The 20,403-nt window shown below is 51.0% G+C and overlaps 1 protein-coding gene and 1 long non-coding RNA gene across 6 annotated transcripts in view; one reads left to right on the top strand and one right to left on the bottom strand.

Annotated features, from left to right (window-relative positions):
• KPNA7 (karyopherin subunit alpha 7) overlaps positions 1-19,882 on the top strand; it is a 46,472-nt gene extending 26,590 nt beyond the window's left edge. The window contains exons 3-13 of one of the 3 annotated variants that reach the window (XM_032703633.1): positions 3,729-3,862; positions 12,955-13,068; positions 13,720-13,857; positions 14,396-14,481; positions 15,402-15,670; positions 16,157-16,239; positions 16,739-17,002; positions 17,350-17,583; positions 17,906-18,088; positions 18,506-18,655; positions 19,664-19,882. In XM_032703633.1, the coding sequence (XP_032559524.1) occupies positions 13,006-13,068; positions 13,720-13,857; positions 14,396-14,481; positions 15,402-15,670; positions 16,157-16,239; positions 16,739-17,002; positions 17,350-17,583; positions 17,906-18,088; positions 18,506-18,655; positions 19,664-19,744 (1,551 nt within the window). In that variant the 5' untranslated portion in view covers positions 3,729-3,862; positions 12,955-13,005 and the 3' untranslated portion in view covers positions 19,745-19,882. Of the gene's footprint in view, positions 1-3,587; positions 3,863-12,954; positions 13,069-13,719; positions 13,858-14,395; positions 14,482-15,401; positions 15,671-16,156; positions 16,240-16,738; positions 17,003-17,349; positions 17,584-17,905; positions 18,089-18,505; positions 18,656-19,663 lie in introns of those variants that run through there. The other 2 variants (XM_032703634.1, XM_032703635.1) reach the window with 2 other exon arrangements.
• LOC116794718 lies at positions 8,576-20,217 on the bottom strand. 3 transcript variants are annotated; one of them, XR_004359866.1, is made up of 4 exons: positions 16,904-20,217; positions 16,149-16,311; positions 12,369-15,081; positions 8,576-8,724 (listed from the first exon to the last, which is right to left on the bottom strand). It is a non-coding gene; the product is annotated as an uncharacterized LOC116794718 (long non-coding RNA). The 3 variants fall into 3 exon arrangements; XR_004359868.1 differs by lacking the exon at positions 16,149-16,311; XR_004359867.1 differs by lacking the exon at positions 8,576-8,724 and having other exon boundaries at positions 12,304-15,081.
• Between the last annotated feature and the right edge of the window lie 186 nt (positions 20,218-20,403).

Here is a 20,403-nt window from a genome sequence, read left to right as displayed (position 1 = left end):
CCATTCAGGTTTAGCCCTGCCAAAGGCTCTCCACAGGGGTCCAGCCATGTGGATTTGGGGCAGGCGGGAGTCTGGCTAATCCCGGTTCCAAGAAGGAACAGCAAATGCAAACTGTACTGCTGTGCTCAGTCCTTCAGTGTTCTAGAAAAGAGATTTTGGGATATTCCAGGATTGAGAGACCCACGGGGGAATGGTTGGGCAACGATGAGGTCTGCAGGCAGAAAGCTGGGAAAGAGGAGTGAGGTTTATTGCTTGGAGGAGGAGGAAGGTTATTCCAAGGATAGAGGGCAGCATAAGACAGGCTAGGAATGTGTGTGGGATAGGGACAGCCTGGGGGGAGAAGTTGAGGAGGAGGAAACAGGCACAGAGGGACAGGCTGGGGCTTGACAATCCAGAGGTCTGGCGGTGAGGAAGCTGGAAGGAGGAATAGGAAGCCACCGAAGGAATCCCACAAGGCTTGAATAACAGGATTTTTGCTGCGAGGCCAATTGTAGCTGCTATTTATGTCTTTAAATTCAGAATTGTTTTACTGACCCCCATAGTGGAGTCGTGTGGGGGGGGGTGGTGAAAAATTGGAAAAAAAAAAAAGGAAAATAAAAAGAAGAAAAAGAAAAAGAAGAAAAAGAAAGGAGAGGAGACTGCTCTCAGTCTTAAAAGCTGCCATCAGCATGGAGGGATTCTTTCTATTTGATACCAAACAACATTCCTCATTCCTATCATGAGAAAAAAAACAGGTCTCCCTCCCTGATTATTGATGCTTATTTCTCTTTTATTATTTGGAGAACTTGCTCTTCACAATATTTTACTCAGATAAAACACTTTTTTACTACATTTTGGTTTTGCAGGTTGCAGGAAATAAAGTACTGGGAAATCCCACCTGGCTCAGGATCCCTGAGGCTGCTGTCTCAGGAATCTCCATGCTCTCTGCCAACACTGTGATTATTCCTCCCACTGCTATTCCCATTTCCAGACCACCTGCAAGCCCCCAGAGCTCTGTGTGAGTGTGGGTTCATTGCAGCCACAAATCAAGATCCCCCTCTGTTTTATGAACAGGCAAAAAGAAATGCAGGGAATTTATTTGAGGAGAGGGCAGAGAAAAGCAGAAAACCCAAACGTTCTGGTGCTTTGCCATTTGCTTTAACAAGTGACAGACAGGCAGGGAAAAGGGGCTTGGGTAGGAGCTGACACTGGAAGACTGAAAGGGAGGACCTGGTTCATCAGCTCCTGTCCTCAGCCATCAAAAACTACCAGGAGAGCCCATGGCACATCCACTTCCATGGCCCTCAGTGGTTTTCTCCCTTGTCACAACCTGAGTGCACACCTGTGGCAAAGCCATTCCACGGGGGAGTTCAAGGACATGACTCATGTCCCAAGGCTTTGCATTTTTTGGGACCTGTTCCGTGTTGGGAGCAGTCTGTGTCCCACACTCCAGGCAGTTTTCCTTCCCCCACCCACACATCTGAACCAGCTTTAATGTTGTCAAGGCGACAGCCAAGCTGCTGCTGGTGAGTGGCGTGTCCAGCACCCAAAGATGTGCCTCCCGGGGACCTGCCCTACCTGCCCAACTCGCTGCTCCCCGCAGAGGAGAAGCTGATTTCATCACTCCCATGATTAAAGGGAGCAGGGGCTGTGCCGTTGCTTTGTTTGGACACACTGCCCAGGCGAGGGCTGCTCTCTGTCCCACCTCTGCAGCCCCAAGCGATGCTGAGCACCAGGCTTGTGACTCACAGCCTGCTCAGGAGTCACTCTGGGGAGAGGGGGAGAAACCCCTGGGCTGGGAAGGGGAATTCTGGCCACCAGAATCTGGCTTTAGAGGCCACTGCTTGGGCTGAAGTCAGCTTGGCACTGGTTGGAGGCAGCGATGGCACTGGTTCTTCTGGGGATCTCATTTCTCCACCATCCTCCTGAAAACCTTGATGGTCTAAAAATATATATGTGCAAGGACTCCAAGGCAGCAGTGCTGCACCTTTGGAAACTGGTTTCACGGCTCAAAAAGATCCTGGTGTAACAACACTGCCAGCTACAATCTGCTGCTCTGGGATGAATTTCACCCGGAAAGCAGGAAGGAGAAATGTCCTGTGTCCATTTCCTTTTTGATCAGGCAGAGATAAGGAAAGTAACAGCTCAGCAATCATTTCCCCTCTCAATCTACACAGCTGAATCTGTAGACAGGCTGGGTTTAGATGCCTGGATTTGCAATGTATATTTGAGGCTTGGCTCAGGTCTGTAATTAACCTGTCACCTCCCTCAAACACAAGGACTGACGTGGTCTCCGAAACAGAGCTATGAAACATTAAACCAAACAGATACAAAAGATGAATGCAGGTCACAAAATAGTTCATCGTAGCATCAGACAGTTTCTTGTGTGCAGGTCTCAGATTTTTATGGAACTTTCCATTCTTTTTGCCTCACTGTCCTTTCCAAGCTGGGGAAACTGAGGCAGGGCGTGACGACAACTCACAGCTTCAGAGTTGTTCACTCAGTGTCAGCCCATTTTTTGGCACTCAAAGTACCTACAAAAAGTCTGTTTTGCTCTGGTCTTTCAGTCTGAAGCCAGAAGGATTGACTGGTACTCAGCTTCTCTGAAGGCAGCCTTCAGTTGTTTAGGTTCCCAGAGACTGTGTATGTTTTTAAAAGCTGGGCGTGAATGTGTTCCCAAAGGTCAAGGAAGGGGTAAGGCCATGCCAACAGCTGGGGGTGAGTTAACACTCTGAAATTCCACAAAATCATGTGGGATTCAATAAACTTATGGTTAAAATACCTGTGAATTCAAGCCTACCTGTTGTAAAACACAGTGAATATAAATCCAGATACACCTGCAGGCATCACCCTTTTCTTCTTCTCCCTCTGCTTGTCCTTTCCTGCTCTCCATCCCACACCTCTTCCCAGCCATCACACACAGCAGGTACCTGCCAGGTTAAACCCAAGGTCCTGGAATTGTGCTTTCAAGGCCTGGACAGGCTCTGTCAGAGCCATCCAAAGGGCCTGAGCCAGCAATTATATCTTAAAAGAGACCACACATTCCTTATCTGTAAGTCCAGTGATGCTGGGAGCCTGATTAGGAAGCTTTGATCCCTCCAGAGAGGTCAGATAATACTTTGTTTGGTGGCGATTTCTTCTTGTCTTGCCTTGTAGGGTGTTCTATGAACTCAGCTGATGGAGAGTAGGAACAAGAGGCTGAATTAGAACGACAATCTAAAGAAACTTCCATTCAAAAATCACCTTTTTGGCCATGACCTTCTTGCCAAGGTGGAACAGCACATTTCCTTAGAGCTGATCTTTGGCAGGCAAACCTCAGACTGAACCCTTGGCAGGAGCAGCCACATTACTGATGGAATTAAAGTTTCATTTTAAAATAATTCATGTGTAAGACAAACAAATTCTGTGTGTTTGCTGCAAGCAGAGAGGATAAAGCTGTTGTTGTGTTACCGTCTTGTGCATTTTGGTTACTTGGTGGGTATGAACTGCCCTGAAAGACATGAAAGACAACAGCTCCTGTATCTGCTTTAGGTATTTCCCTGCTATATTTGCCTCAGCTGGAGCGTTTGGGATGTGGTTACCCTGCCAGTATTGCCATTGTGGGTGTTGTGGGTGAATACGCTTGGGATACAGTTTCCAAGCAGGAAGATTCAGATAAACAACTGCTTTGAGGTGAAAATTAGAGAGTTCGTGTTACACCCACCTCTTGAATTTGTAACTGACTGTTCACCCTGAAAATCTGATTCTAGGAACACAGCATGTCCCGTCAGGAGCAGAATAATACCACAGAAACCATGACCAGCCTGAGTCCTGAACGCTGGGAACTGTGATTAACTCCTCAGGAATCTGTGCGGAGCAAGTCGTATTTTCTGGGCTTTTTCAGGTAATTATTTCAAACCTTAAATCTGTGAATGAAGATTGTAAACAGTTCTCAGCCAAACATCTTAGAGAAGGATGTGAAATGCATCAAATAAGTAATAGGTTCTGACCTGTTTGCTCATGTGTAATGTGAACAAATCAATGTTTTGACTACGTGGGCTGCAAAGGCAGCAATCAGATCTCCCCATGAAGGGACACAGGGCAAAATGGCAAACCTGAAATAGCTGTTGGCTTACTAAGCCCATGGACAGATCAGCAACAGCCAGGACTCAGCCAAATTGCTTTCTGCTTACTAGGATGCCTCTGGATGAGTTTAATGGTGTGCCATTGCATTTTCCAGAGCCCTGGCCCCATCCTGGCTTGCTCCAGCACATCACTGCACTGTAGCTTCTGCTGCAACAGCCCGGGCTGGGCTGCAGCTGGTTCACCCAGCCACAGATTATATTATCTGGGAAGGGGGTTTTGGAAGGTTCCCTCAGAGAATGAAGGAGAGATTGTGGAGTGACGTGTCCCGATAGCAGCACACAGCAGGCTCTGCAGACAGCGGGTCACGGGAGGGAGTTGTCTGAGCAGGATGTTTGCCTTTGGTGTGGGCTCAGTTTCTTGCCCTGACACAGATTCCTTCATCATGTTAAAGTGAGACTGAGAGTCCAACCCTCTTGCCTGAAGGGATGGGAAGCATGACCATGATTCAGATTGGAAAATGGTCTTCAGATAAGGGGCAGAGCAGCCCATATAGAATCATGGAATGGTTGGGATTGGAAGGGACCTTAAAGCTCATCTTGTTTCACCCCCTGCCATGGGCAGGGACACCTTCCACTAGCCCAGGCTGCTCCAAGCCCCGTTCCACCTGGTCTTGGACACTTCCAGGGATGGGGCAGCCACAGCTTCTCTGGGCAACCTGTGCCAGGGCCTCCCCACCCTCACAGGGAAGAATTTGCTCCATATATCCTGAATGTCCCCCTATATAATACAGACCACATGTAAGAAAGGCTCTGGTCTCTCCCTCGGTGCTGCCAGGGATACCAGGCTAAACACAGCAGCCCAAGTGTCCATAGTGATATTCCCAATTAAAAAAGGAGCTTGTAAATGGAGGAGGGCAAGGAGAGGAACAGGGGGTACAAACCCACTTTTGACAGCTTGCTGTAGAGCCTCAGCCGTTGTGCTGAAGTGGCAAGCCTTGGAATAACAAGGAATTCAGTTTGGATGCTGCATTTCAGGGTTGCATTTCAGCATCAGCAGCAAACTGATCCCTGGTGGTCTGGGGAGGAACGGAATCCAGATCGGAAAGCCCTGCTGAAGGATCACAGGGTTATATAAAGATCTGCCCCAGGAGACAGCAAGATGTTTTTGCATTTATTAGTCATTTAAAAAATAATGAAAGCTGCATCCTCATTCTCAGCTGTTGTCTGTTCTTGCTTGGGGAGGATCAGTGTATTCCTGTAAGGGCTGGAGGGGGTGTTGTCTGTATGGAGACAGGACCAGGCTCTAACCAAACAAGGGCACATCGCTGTTCGTGAGGCACAGAGGGTCTGATGGGGACAATGCCAGGGACTTTCAAATCCCACCAGGTGCTCAGTGAGTCACAGCTCCTGCAGGAGACAGTCTGTGCAATTATGTGATCAAAAACTCTACAGAGAAGGGCACACACACGGGAAAGCAGAGTTCAAGTCTGTCTTCCTGCTGTCCAACTTTTCAGTGCTCACATTTTCAATCATAGCACTCAGTGCAAGGAATTGTAGAATCACAGAATCATGGAATGGTTTGGATTGGAAGGGACCTTAAATGACCAACCAGTTCCACCCCCTGCCATGGGCAGGGACACCTTCCACTGGACAAGGATGCTCCAAGCCCAGTCCAGCCTGGCCTCGGACGCTTCCAGGGATCCAGGGGCAGCCACAGCTTCTCTGGGCAACCTGTGCCAGGGCCTCCCCACCCTCACAGGGAAGGATTTCTCCCCAATACCCCATCTAACCCTGCCCTCTGTCAGTGGGAAGCTCATTACCAAATCAGTGTCTGTGTGTGTGAGATGTGAAGCAGCTCAAACAGAGATGAACATCACCTCCAGGCTTAGCAAAAATTATCTTCGGCTCCTATGATCAGGTGGAATATGCATGTCGAATCCTCTTTTTAGCATTTTCTGAGCATGGCTTTCAAAGGAAGGCCCCTAAATACACATTTTAAACAAAGACACTAATTTCTGTTGAAATGCTGTCCTCAGCTGTGATAATCAGGGGCGCTGGAGCAAGGTGAGCATCCGTCTGGCAGCAGGAAAGCTCATCTCCTTGTCTAATTAAGCTGCACATGGACTCCCTGACAGCAAAGAGGCATCCAGAGGCTCAAGACCCCATGATTTATGTGGATTTTCTGGTGTTTTCATGGGGTTTCTCTTCCCTGCATGATTTACAAGGTATTCCACTCCTTTAGAGAGCCTTCTTCCTTCTAGGTGCTGTGGAGCAAGGCCATGCATGATTTATACAAAATTATGTGAGTTTTTTGAGTTTCTCCATCACTGTTGTGCCTCATCCCCAAATTCACCATAGATTTTTCTGTTTCAGTTCCTTGAGTTACAGATTCAAGGACTAAAAGAATAATTATTACTGGGGCCCTTTAGGAAAAAAAAAAAAAAGTGAGGTTTTTTGCCACAGGTGATTATAGTTTCCACAGCTGAATCAGTGTCCCATAACTGACAGAGGATAATGGATTTAATAAATAGCTATGATTAAGTCTGATGTTATTTTTAAGTAATTTCAAAAACTGTTACTCTAATCCCTTCGTGGCTGGCAGAAAGGAGGATGCTTAGAAGTTAAAATTAGTTCTTTAACGTTCAGCCTGGTGTGGAGTTACAGGCACTCCAGGGCTGTCCTGGTTTTCTGGGGCATCCACTTACAGCACAGCCGAATGGACATTAACAGCTGCCTTTGGAAAGTGGGAATGAGCTCCCACAGCTCACACTCAGCTCTGCTGCTGTCCTCCTTCCTGGGGCTCCCACCAACTCCAGCCCAGCTGATGGGATAATCAGTTGGTGTTACACTACTGTCTTCCTGCACAGAAATTCCCTTTGCCTTAATTCCCAGGGAATTCCCAACTCTTCCAGGCCTCCTTATCAATAAATATAGATCTCTTCTGTACAATATCAATGTGACTCTTTTTTGTTTTTCATCACCTACATCTCAGAGTGATCCCCCTTCTTGGCTGGAAAAAGGCACTGAAGAACACTTTGCCTTGAAAAGCGCCAGAGTTGGTTCCATGGCCACAGCAGGAGCTGTTTCAACCAAATTGATGGAAAACTGTACTTCTTTCCTCCTCCTCCTCTTTTTCTTCCTCATTCTTTTCTGTCCTAGGGAGCCAGGCTGGGAGAGCTGGAGGATTTTCAGCCTGGAGAAGAGAAGGCTCTGGGGAGACCTCAGAGCCCCTTCCAGTGCCTAAAGGGGCTCCAAGAGAGCGGGAGAGGGACTTTGCATAGGGGCATGGAGTGACAGGACAAGGGGGAATGGCTTCCCACTGACAGAGGACAGGATTAGATGGGATGTTGGGGAGAAATTCCTCCCTGTGAGGGTGCTGAGACAATGGCACAGGTTGCCCAGAGAAGCTGTGGCTGCCCCATCCCTGGAAGTGTTCAAGGCCAGGTTGGATGGGGCTTGGAACAACCCGGGCTAGTGGGAGGTGTCCCTGCCCATGGCAAGGGGTGGAACTGGTTGGTCTTTTAAAGGTCCCTTCCAACCCAAACCATTCTGTGATTCTGTATGATTCAGTGAACTGACATCTCCATGGCTCCCCAGCTGCAGAGGAGCAGGGGGAGAAAATCAGGGGAGCGGGAGAAAACCAGAGGAGGAGAAAAGCAGGACCTCATTTTTGAGGCTGTTACATGAAATTAGAGGAAACAACAAGCTGCACCTTGAGCCTCAGAAAATCCAGCTGCAGTGCTCAGCTTTGCCTGTGGCTCAGCAGTAAGGCAGGGATAACAATAAATCCCTTCTCGCACCTTCTGCATGTCCTGATTAGACCGTTTGTGGCAGCCCGGGGCTGTCACTCACCCTGTGACAAAGCACAAAGCAGCTCCCACATCCCGGCCCCCGCCCACGGCTCCTGCTCCAACAGCAGCACCCACACGGAGCTGATTCCTGGCCGTGGGGAGGGCACGGGCTGCCTGGTGTCTGCTGCTCCAGGAGGGACCGGTGCAGGCTGTGGACTTGGCACTGTGTGCCAGGAGGGTGGATCCCAACTGAAAAAGGAGGAATTTCCAGGCCCCATCCCTGCCACACTTGGGAATGCCCCACATCCATGAAGGCATGAAGCTGTGTTGGGAGGTTTAGGTTGGATATTAGGAAAAGGTTCTTCCCCCAGAGGGTGGTTGGCACTGAACAGGCTCCCCAGGGCAGTGGGCACGGCCCCAAGGCTGACAGAGTCAAGGCGTGTTTGGACAGGACAGGGGGTGTCCTGTGCAGGGCCAGGAGTTGGACTGTGGGTCCCTTCCAACTCAGGATGATTCTATAACCCACCAGCAGTTACATCACCAGCTGTTTCAGGAGCCCACATGGATATTTCCTCGGTGTTACTGTAACTAATAGGTAAAAATAATTTGTTGGTGTTAATTTAATGGAACTACATTATTGCTGAAGGAGAAGACGCTGTGTGAGAGCAGAAGTTTGGGGGCTGGCAGGGATCCCTCCCTCTGCTCCCTGTCCACCAGCTGAGGTTCTCCTCTCACGGAGGGGCTGCTCCAACCAGCTGCTGTGCCCGTGCAGCATCCCATAGTGGATCCTGGGAGGATGTTCCTGCCTCCTCTCACCCTGCCACAGAGATGCCACACACCGATGCCACCTTTCCTGACTGGCATCTTTTCTGCAGGCAGTGAGGGTGAACCTATTCAAGAAACATGAAAAAAACGGAGGAGGGAAAGTCAGGGTTTTTCTCTCAGGGCTTAAAACGGGTGTTTTCAAGTCTGCCCCAGTCAGAGCCTCACCAGGGTGCAGTGGTGGGGTGAAGGGTGGTAGGGTGTGGGAGAACAGCATCAAAAGAACCCCCCTGAACTAGAACCACAGCTTTTCATACCTGTCATGATGTGGATTTTCAGCTTGAGCACACTAGGCTGAGCTCAGGGGACGTTGTCATTTAGATTTAGGGTTTTATCTCCTTTGCTCTCCATTAGCTGTGAAACCTTCTTATTATGCTGCAAACCAAAACTTTTTTCCCCCCAGTGGTTGTTCCCTTCCCAAATATCGATCTGCCTGTGTCCTCAGCACGGGTTCAGATCCACCCCCCTCACCCTCAGCCTGCTCCTGGGTGGCAGTGCCACCTCTCATGCCATCAGGGACCGGAGCAACCGACAGGGAGGGGGATGTTCATCCACTGACACGTGGGTTTTCTCTCCCCATCCTCTCCCTCCTTGTGCTGGCAGTGACAGAGAACTGAACAGGATGGGGCTGATTGTGCTTGGCAGGTGGAGAGGGAATAGAAGGAGTGGGGAGAAAAAGAGCAGCCCAGGATAAGGATGAACCTCTCACAGCCTTGTTCCACATTCACACCCTGCAGCACCTTGGGCGAGAGCTCTCCAGGCAGGGGACTAAAACCTGGGGGCTGGCCTGTGCAGGAGGCTGCCCCCACTTATCTTGGGGGTGTGATTTTAAGCCAATTTAATTAAATTGCTTGGCAAAGTTGCAAGGACTCATCTATTTCAGCTTGAGCCAGGCCTGTTTTGATTTAGTCTTGGCTGATTAGGAATTAGTGGAAACAAACCGCTCAGAAAACAAAATTAGAGGGTGCACGCTAACTTTTGCACCAGATTAAGCTGAATTAAAAAGCAATTGAAATGTAATTTTCCTGTCTCAAGCAGCCAAGAAACAAGATAATGCAACCGGTGGCACTTGAAGCTTAAAAACACAGCAGCCAGGATTAGCACAACTGGCTTTTTAACGCCTCCAAGCCACAGATTTGTCTGAAGGTCTTTTCTCAAACCTCCTCCCATCACCTTCCACACAAAACTTGCTACAACTCTTTTTATTTGCCTTGAAATGCCGAATTGGTGTGACCCTCCCAGGATTTGAATCCACGACTTAAAGCAGCCTGGGTATTGCACAGTCTCCATAGGTATTTCCATGCTGGAAATAACCACACAGTGAACTAGTTGTTCCCTGAACTGCTGTAAATTGGTCTGAAATGGCTCTGTGTTCATGGCTGCAGGGTGTGGGGGTCCAGGGGTGCAGACCCCCGTGGTGGGTGCTGTTCCCACCTCGCTCCCACCTTCCTGCAGCTCAGGATTTCTGTGCTCCCCACCACCCTCGCAGAAAGAGGATGTCTAGCAGTTTAAAATTAGGTTTTAATTAAATATTGTAATAGCTGTTTTCCCTACCCACTTGGGAAGCACTGCTCCTCCCTTCCCTGCTGGCTGGACCAGGCTGGCACCTCTGCACACAGGGAGCTGTACGGGGTGGGTTTCGCAGGGCTGTGTTAAATGGGGGATGGAGTGGAGGGTGTGCAGATCCAGGGCGCCTTCAACACCTCAGATCCCCAAAACCACCTGCAGTGCTGCAAACAAGCCCTGCTTGGCCCTGCAGTGGTTCCACTCCGAGCTGGTGCAGCCTCACCTTGAATGTTGTGGCAGTCTTGGACACCACAGTATGAGGAAGATCTGAAGCCATTAGAGAGTGTCCAAAGGAGGGCAATGAGGATGGAGAGGGGCCTTGAGGGGAAGCCGTGTGAGGACACTGAGATCACTTGGTGTGTTCAGCTGGGGAAGAGGAGACTGAGGGGAGACCTCACTGCTTTTACAACTTCCTGGGCAGGGGCAGAGGAGGGGCAGGACTGAGCTCTGCTCTGTGGGGACCAGGGACAGGACTCAGGGAATGGCCTGGAGCTGTGTCAGGGCAGGGGCAGGTTGGATCTCAGGAAAAGGTTCTTCCTCCAGAGGGTGGTTGGGCACTGCCCAGGCTCCCCAGGGCAGTGGGCACAGCATCAAGGCTGACAGAGCTCAAGGGGAGTCTGGGGCTCTGGGGCACAGGGTGTGACTCTTGGGGATGGTCCTGTGCAGGGCTGGGGGTTGGACTGGATGATCCTTGTGGATCCCTTCCAATTCAGCATTTTCTGTGAAATGCAAACAATCTCTTGACTCATGGAGACTGCGACGGGCACAGAATGCAGCACGAATGAGCTGCCCAGCAGCTCCTGGCCAAAATCTAAAGGACTCATGAAGACAAAGGGTTCCTGCTTGGTTTCTCTCCTTGCCATCTTCTGCCTGAGCCAGCAGCTCAGCACCCGATGATGCTCCAAGTTTCTTAATCCTGTCTTGGCTCATTTGCTACCTCTGCAGCCTGTTCCCCTCAGCTGCCCCCTGGCTCCGTGGTCCTGGGCCCTGCTAACTGAAGGATGTTGCTCTCCTGGCCTGCAGCACCACCCACAAGCTACCCAGACAAAAAAAGGGGCATCCCCAGACTGCCTGTGCCCTGCACAGCAATGGTGTGGCAGTGCCCAGACTGCCTCCAGTGTCACAGGACGTGCACAGGTACAGGCTGGCATCACCCACCAAGGGTCTGGCCAAAAACAAGGCCAAAGTGGGCAAAGCATATGGAGGAAGTCTTGAGGTAAGTGGTGGCCCAGGGCAGCCATCAGCATCCATCCTCCTCCAGGTGCATCCCAGTGGCCATGATGAGGGAGCAGGTGGAGATAACAGGGGCTATCCTGGGAAGAGCCAATCCTGGAGGGGAGCTGGGGGGGGAGGGGGGTACGTGGCTCCACGAGGGCAATAAAAGAGGCAGTTGAGAGTAGTGGGGCATGAGAGTGAGTTGTGGTAAGTGTTTTTTCTCCTTGTGGAGTGGGTTGTTTATTCCTTTATGGCCTGAGATGGGGCTGCTGGTTGGGTTCTCCTGGCTGTTTGGGGCTGTGCTGGGTCTCCTGCTTGGCTGGTGTCAGTGGGTGGGTTGTGGTGCTCTTCTGCTGAGATGGGGGTGGAGAAGGCTCCTCCAAAAGAAGAGGCTTTTTGGGGTGTTGCTGTTCTGCTCTGTTATGGAAACAGAGGAAGGGAGGCTGGAGCAGGGTTAAGGCTGGGGGGGGGGTGGTTTGAGCCAAGTGGTGGCTCATCCTGGCCCCTCTGTGAACTGGGGAGGCTCTGCAGCTGAGTAGCTGGAATAAAGAGCTGCATCCCAGCCTTGGCTACTGGGACAGGAAAGAGAGAGGACTGAAAAAAAACCAAACCAAAAAACCACCAAAAACTTAGAATGAGGTGTGAGGGAGCTCTGGGAGGCTGGTCTAAGCTGCAGTTGTTGGCTGTGAGCCTGGAGGGAAGGTGAGGAGGCACCATCTGTGTGTGATCAGCCCCTGAGTGTGATGATACACAGCCTGGGTTTAGGGGTCCTGGGATGGTGTCTGGTCTGAAAACATCTCCATTTCTCCTGGGTGGAAGCCTTGTTTTTTCTGACAGAAGCTGTCTGAAGGCCAGCTCGTGTTTTATCTGTGGCTTTTATTAGGAGGTGCTTAGAAAGGACTTTTACCTGTCCCTATTTAATATTGCTCACCTGGTAATCTGCACTAGCTGCTGGATTTCCAGGAGAACTCCTTCTTCAGTTGAACTTGGTCACTTTATGCCTCTGCATGTGACTTTGGATCTTCCTTACTTTGAGGTGCTGGTGTAGGAAGCCAGGTTGGGCTGTGTGGTGGGGTGAGAAGCTTGGATGTGGCTGTGTCCTTAAATCAGCCCTTGAGCTGATCTTTCTGGAGGCAAGAGGCCTGCTAGGCTTGGGCTGTGTGTCAAAGTAAGACTAAAAGGCCCAGGATCAGAGCCAGAGGAAGGTGGTGTTTCTGTAACCATGGGAAGCCTGTGTCTGGCTTCCTCATGGGATTACAGCAGCAGCTGTAATTTTTGTAGCCTGATATTAAGTGGTAGTTTGTGCCTGTATTTAGTTCAGTGGCTCAGCTGCAGTGTGTGAGGATCCTACTGAGCCCTGCTTGGGGCAGGGGACCTGCAGCATCTCCCTCGGTGGGAGTGTGGCATGGAAATGTGTGGCACAGGCTGCTGGTGGGAGTGGAGGGGTCCCAGCCCCCTCTGTGGATGGCAGTGGATGCTGCTGGGCAGTTGTGACCTCACCCTGCTCTGTCCTGAAGCCCAAGAGCAAGTGAAGACGTTCAGCTGGCACCTCTCTCAACCCTGCTGGGATGGAGGTTGGGAAGCAGGAGCAGCGCATGAGGAAGTTCAAGAACAAGGGCAAGGATGCAGCTGTGAGTACTCACCTGCCTGTGCCAGCACCTTTGGGCCATGGCAGAGCCCACTGAGGTTTGCCTGTTCCCCTTTCCAACAGATGGAGACTCTTGTGAAGGCCCATGGCCCTCAAATCTACCTGTATGGGGTAGCAAAGGGGGAGCAGGGGGATGGCTCTGCCAGCTGGGATGCTCAGGTGGCTTTTGAGATGTGATGTGGAGCTGGCTGGGCTGCAGGGAGCGTGGTGACACAGGCGGGGGGGATGTGAGTGACTCTGGGCTGGGGAAGGGGGTGGCTCAGCCCCAGCCTGCTGAGCTCTCTGCAGCAGTTATCCCTGTGGAGCGGGGGCTGGTATGGGATGTCAGACCATGGGATCTGTCAGCTTGCTTTAAGCCAATAGAGGAGATGAGGGTTTGCCTTTCAAGTTCAGCAAATTTAGTTTTAAAAACCCCCACTGGTTGTCAGTTCATCCAGCAGTTCATGTCCTTGGGAGGCACCGAGGGAGAGGTTTACTCTGTCCCATCTCCTACATCACTCTCCAGGCCACAGTGAGGAGATGCTGGCTCTCTGCACTCCTCCCATGGGAAATGTGGGGCAGAAGGTTGCAAAGATGAACTCCCTGGGGAATGGGGTGATGCAGACTGTTGGGATGGTGCCCCTCTCCCCTCCAGGCCCTGCGGATGCAGAGGGTGGAGATGAGCATTGAGCTGAGGAAGGCCAAGAAGGATGAGCAGATCCTGAAGCGCAGAAATGTGTCCCTTCATGTGAAGGATGAGAATGTCCCTCCAGGACAAAACAGGGCACATGAGGTGAGTGCTGGGTCCTCTGCACCTGGGCAGGATCAGTGCAGTAGTTATCATCCCCTACTTAGACCACTACTAAGTCCAGCCTGCATGACCTGGGTTGAGTATCTGGTGCCATTCCTGATTGCCATGCCCAGTGCTGGGGAGTGTTTCAGACTGCCTGGCCTCTGCTTTTGCTATTTTTCATGGAGATGATGTCCTGTTGGCCTCCCTTGATGGCAGGTAGAACAGGCTGGTGCTCTGGCTCCCTGGGAGCTGGCACAGCTCCTGTCTGGCTTCTTGCACAGCGAGGGGTAATTACTAAGCTCGAAGGCCCATTATGGTGTGTCAGGGACTCTTTCAGTGCTTGATTATAAGCATTAGTTGCCTTGAAGGCTTTTGTGGATTCTCTGCCTCATCTCGAAACTGTGTTGCATAAAGAATAGACAGTGCTTAGATATGAAGTGGTGACTGACTCGGGTCTAGACAGCTGATTGACTGCAGAGATTAAACCAGAGGGAGTCCCGGCTCCCCGTCTGACTGTGAATCATTCCCTGTGACACAGATTATTCAGCTGTCCTTGGAGGAGATCGTGGAAGGCATCAATGAGAACAACCCCAAGATGCAGCTGCTGGCCACACAGGCCACCAGGTATGTGCCTGGCTGCCTGGGCCACGAGGGAGGTGGCTCATGGAGCTGTGGTGGGTCCTGGTGGCAAAAGGCATTTATTCCTGTTTGAGGAGCTCTCTAGAGAGATGGCAAAGAGGGAAGGAGCCTGGTAACCCAGACTGCTCTGGGGAACCTCAGCTGGTGCCTGTTGTGTGCCCTGTGTGCCACGCTTCTCTCTGTCACAGTCTTGGGCAGTGCTTGTAGCGCAGACCTGTGGGGTTGAACCCAGCTGAAGGGTTTGCTGTGGCTCCTGGTGCTGCCCCCCTTGCTGTGCCTGTGCTGTGCCAGGGATCACGTTGGATCCTGCAGGAAATCAAGAGCCAAGTGCTTGGGCAGGCCAAGGAATGGAGAGCCTGGCTCTATAAGGGTCAGTGCTGAGTGGGACTGTCCCCACTGCGGTGGCTGTAGGAAGGATTACAGGGTGTCACCATCACCCAGCTGACAGCAGGGATGACTCCTGAGGGTCCAGGAGAGATTACATGTTTGTCTTTAAGCTGAAAAACCAGCCTGAAACCAGCTGTTTGAGCTCTGGTCTGTGCAGGGCTGGCTGGTGCTCCTGACCCCAGGAGTGGTAAAGCCAGGCTGGAAGAGAACACATGGCATATATTTTTATCACAGTCTCAAACTCTTACAAGGTAGGGGGCATGGAATATTATCATGGTCCTGAAAGGATGTGTGAGGTATTGCACTCCAACAGAGACTCTGCTGTTGCTTCAGCATCTTTAGCTGTGTCTTCCCTCTCTATGGCAACCCCTCTGCTGAGGTTTGCTGGAGTGGGGTGCTGAACTGTCATCTCTTGCGGGTGATGCTTGCCCTGCAAGCCACAACCTGGTACCTGTTTATGGGCTGTGGTGGCCCCACACAGGGTTTCTCATGGCAGGCTGTGCTGTGTGCTCTTGCAGGAAAATGCTGTCCAGGCAGAAGGACCCCCCTATCAGTCAGATCATCCAGCTGGGAATCATCCCCAGGATGGTGGAATTCCTGGGCCGTGCTGACAATGCTGCCCTGCAGTTTGAGGCAGCCTGGGCACTGACTAACGTTGCCTCTGGCACCTCGGAGCACGCCAGGGCCGTGGTGGATGGAGGTGCCATCCCAGCCCTCATCTCCCTCCTGTCCTCCCCACACATGCACATCAGTGAGCAGGCAGTGTGGGCTCTGGGCAACCTTGCAGGTGAGGAGAGGTGTGGGGGCACACAGAGGGTCGCTGACCAAGCCAGTGCTGGAGAGATAAAATATTGTTGCCCCTCACCATAGCCCTCTCTCCCTGCAGCTTTGTGTCCAAGCTGCTGCCTCTATTGAACCCCTTGACCCTTCAGCCCTTTGGTGTGGCCTGGCAGCCCTTGAGATCCTGTGTGGGCTCTGCAAGAGGATTTTGGCCAAAGCCAAGGACAGGACTCCATCCTGCTGGCATGGTTTAACCCCCTAATGTGGTCAGCAGGGAGAATAGAATGCGTTGTGTCTTGTTAGCCTGCCACCACCCAGCCCTGCTGGCATTCCAGCCTGCCCAGTAAATCCTTCCCACCTGGAAATGCCTAATGGTGTGTGGCTGGTGGGGGAGCCTGGTCACCCAGCCCTGGCCCTGCAGGTCTGATTGCTGTTTGATGTTGACTGTCTTGTGATTTGGGCAGATGCAATAACCAACCCTTTACCTGTACAGGGGATGGTCCTCTCTACAGAGATGTTCTTATCAATCATGATGTGATTCCTCCCTTGCTGGCTCTGGTGTCACCTGTAACTCCAGTAAATAACCTTCATTTTCTTGCCTTAACAGCTCTTAATCACTTGGGTGATGGGGGAATGATGGTCTGTCATCTATGTTAAACACAACAACTAACAATTGTATAATTGAATGAGACCCTGCTCTAAACTGCTTTTATGGCCCTGCCTGTGCATAAAGCTGGGGATGCCAAGCAGACAGTCTCCAAGTCAATGTGATACCTTTCAGTCTTGGCTTTTTTTTATCCAGCTTTGACTATCTCAGCCCAGGAATAAGATGAAACTGGTGCAAGGCAGACTTGCATATGCATATGGAAGGGCTGAACTTGCCCTTCAAGCTTCCTTCTGCTGCTTTTTGGGTAGCTCTAAACTGCTGGATTGGTGGCTTATCCCTGCCCTTCTGCAATGGTGCCTGTCCCACTGCTTTCTGTCTCTGGGGGAGAAGGACCTTCACAGGGTGGCATCAGGTGGACTGAGAAGCTCTCAGGGGCAGTGAGAATCTTACGCCTCTCTTGTGTTTCAGGTTGGCTTCCTGAGGAACATCACCTGGACACTGTCCAACCTCTGCAGGAACAAGAACCCCTACCCTCCCTTGGATGCAGTGCACAAGATACTGCCTGTCCTCATCTGCCTCATACAGCACGAGGACAAGGAAATCATCACTGACTGCTGCTGGGCTCTTTCCTACCTGACCGACAGCTCCAATGACCGCATCCAAATCGTGGTGGACACGGGGGTTCTCCCCAGGCTGGTGGAACTCCTGGCCAGCATGAACTTGATGGTTATGGTAGGGAACAATCAGCAATCTCCATCCTCTGGTCCCTTTAATGTAGAAACATCTGAGGGGAGGGAAGGCACATCTCCTTATTCTGTGGCACCTGTGGTCTGCTGTCCCCTCAGCCTGCAGGGGTGTCAGGCCACTGCTCTGCTCCAGCTTGCTGTGGCTGGAGGCTGGATAGAGACTCTAAAGCTGCTTAGAGCAAACAGGAGGGTGACAGGTCTGTAAATAAGCAGCTCTCACCCACAATGCTCTCCTTGTTTGAGGGATCAAGCACTTAGTGAGGGATCTTGCTGGACTTTGACATGTATCCCTTGAGGTAAGGCCTCTCCTCATCTCCTTTAATCCCTGTCTAGACTCCAGCTCTGCATGCCGTTGGGAATGTGGTCACAGGGACGGACCAGCAGACCCAGGCAGCCATCAATGCCGGTGTCCTGGCTGTCCTGCCCCGTCTCCTGCGGCACTCGAGGCCAGGGATCCAGAAGGAAGCAGCGTGGACACTCAGTAACATTGCAGCGGGGTCTTCCCAGCAGATCCAACAGCTCATCACCTGTGGGTTACTGCCACCCTTGGTGGAGCTGCTCGACAAGGTAAGGGATGGGGAAGTTCTGCTGAGGTTCCTGTGGTCTGTGGTGCCTCACTCGTGAGGGTCTCTGCCCCAAGAGCCACCTGAACAGGCTGTTACAGAGCTGTTGGGATCCTTGGAACAGCCTGGGCATTCAGACTTGTCAGTACACCTGCATGGAAACGTGTCCTGGAGCTGCTCTTGGCAGCTCTGCTGGCTGTCCTTGAAGGGCTGGGAAATGGGAGATCAGTCCAAGCTGAGTACAAGGGAAAGGACTATTCTCACCTCACACCGATCCTGGAGGGATGATAAAGCTTGGGAATGCCTTCCCGGTGCTGCTTTTCCAGGGTGACTTCAAGGCTCAGAAGGAGGGTGTGTGGGTAGTGGCCAACATCACGACTGGAGGAACAGTGGATCAGGTGGTGGAGCTTGTCCGTTCTGGGGTCCTCAAACCTCTGCTCAACCTGCTCTCAGCCAAGGACAGCAAAACTATCCTGATCATCCTGGATACCATTTCAAATCTCTTCCTGGTAAGACCTCTTATCTCTTGAATTCCTTCCCCAAAAGAGCAGCAAGGAGTGAGCCAAGTGCTCACATTGTGTGGTTAGGACAGTGGCTGTTGATTTTTGGAGTAAGAGATGGTTTCAATGTTGTCTAGCTTGTTCTTGGATGTTCTTGGGTTGTCCAAAGGGCTTGACAAGATTAAAGTTCCCTCCTCACCTCCTGCCAGCTGGTTTGGTTGGCAGTCAAGCCACTGCAGTTGTCCCAGCAGAGACTGGTGTTCCATAGGCACCACAGCCACATCCCTGGCATCAGGTAGGGACTGTAAATTCAGAGACTATGATCCTTTTGACGTGTAGATCAGGGTTGTAATTACAGTAAAGACCATCTCAGACCTGTTACTGATGCAGTGTTCTATTTTCCTGCTTGGTTTCCTGATGTTACAGGCAGCTGAGAAGCTGGGAGAGACAGAGAAGTTGTGTCTGCTGCTGGAGGAGCTCAATGGTCTGGAGAAAATTGAAGACTTGCAAAACCACGAGAACAACATAGTCTACAGAGCTGCCCTGAACATCATAGAGAAATACTTCTCTGGTGAGGTATGTGACCCTTTGCTGTTTCTCAGCTGAAAATATGAAGCTGTTATGCACTGGAATGAAGAACAGGATACTGAAATAGGCTTTTGGAGGAGACCTCCACATGGCTGGAGTAGTCCTTGCAGCTTCTTTCAGCTGCTTCTAAAGATCTGTGAAAGCTCCAAGTTGTGAGTTGCACAGCAGACATGGGTGCCTTGATAGCATCTTGCTGCTGGAATTTAAACTGGCATCAGCTGGAGTTACTGCAGTTGCTGATATGAATACCAAATGTGGAGAAGTTTCCTCCTTCAGAGCTGAGCTGGCTTGTCACTATGAATGGAAGCCTCCTACTCTGCTGATAACAGTGCTCAGGTTGCATTTGGATTACTTGGCCCTCCTTGTGGTAATGAATCTGTGGAAAAAGAGGCTGGGACACCAGCTAGGAGCTGCAGGAGTCCAGTGACTGTCACAGATGCCATGCTTGGTCCCAGCCTTAGTCTTGCAGATGGGAAAACATCAGGGAAGAGGCTTAAATGTCTAGCAGATCTTGGAGCTGAGGCTCAGCCTGGATGGAATTGCAGCAGGGAGCAAATGCCTGGTTTAGTCCTTTGCCCAGAGCAGGGTCTGTGGGATGTCCCTATTGAGGGACTGTGAGGGAAGCTCTCCCACACACCAGCACCTTCCTGAGGGGCTGGATGCCAGGAGGAACATCTCTCCTAAGCAGTCCTGGTATGTTGCTGTTCCATTTGAATTAGAGTGAGTTCTGCCACTGCAACCACTCTTTTTCTTCTCTTCTGGTGTCTCAGCCTGGCTTGGCTACTTCTGTGTGTGGGATGCAGGGACACTGCAGCTTCAGTGTGCTGTCAGGAACAGGAGCACTTGGGTCTGGTCTCCCAGGGCTCTGTTAGAGCTTCTTACAGTAGCTGAATCTTTAAAACAAAAATAAAGCAGTAAGTTGCTGTAGAAAAAAAAAAAGCTTAGGTTTATTTAGATGCAGACCCTATAACTGATTTCCTATCACTTTCCTCACAGGAAAACTCAGACCTGGAGCCTCAGACTGGCCAAGATGGGCTGTATGATTTCTCAGTGGAGAAGCAAGACTTCAACTTCTGAAGATTAAAGCATGACACAGCTCTGAGCTGGTGGGTGAAGGTGCTTTGAAAGAGCTCAGACATCCAGTTCATGAGGAGCAGAGATGCTGAGTCTTTTTACTTCTGAAATTTGTCAATAAATTGCACTTCTGGCTTTGTACCTCTTGCCTTTGATTATTTTCTCCCCGCTTTTAAGGTGCTGCTGCAAATGACATGGCCTGGTTTTTTTCCAGTAGCATCTGAAGGCCTGGCAGAAATGTGTTGGAGCTCCTGGGCATGTTTTCTGGGTGGGAACTGTCTTCTAAGTACATTAAGCTGCTGGAGAGCAGCATCTTGCCACCAAATCCTTGTCCTGAAACTTCTAGGCTTGACTTGGAGTAGCTGAAATAGCTCTGAGAAGGGTTTCACCCTTCTGCAGACACCATCACCTCTCTAAGAGGAGATGCTTTTGGCCGAGAAGGAACTCAGCCAGAGGAAGGTGGGTCACTTGTCCTGGCCCTGCTCATGAGAGGATTTATGCCTTTCCCCTGCAGGCCACCCAGGGAACAGGGAGTTAGTAGCAAAGTCTGTGCTCTGTGCCCTGGGAGGAGCTGTGCAGCCCCAGCTGTGGGTGCCAGAGCTGAGTATCACTTCTTTAATATTAAAATGCCAGAATCTGAAATGCAAAGTGCCTCCTGGATC

The sequence above is a fragment of the Chiroxiphia lanceolata genome, chromosome 16 (assembly GCF_009829145.1).
Source record: "Chiroxiphia lanceolata isolate bChiLan1 chromosome 16, bChiLan1.pri, whole genome shotgun sequence".
In the NCBI taxonomy this organism is placed as follows: Eukaryota; Metazoa; Chordata; class Aves; order Passeriformes; family Pipridae; genus Chiroxiphia; species Chiroxiphia lanceolata.
The sequence above is the reverse complement of the archived record's forward strand: the minus strand, read 5'-3'. Positions and strand labels throughout refer to the sequence as shown.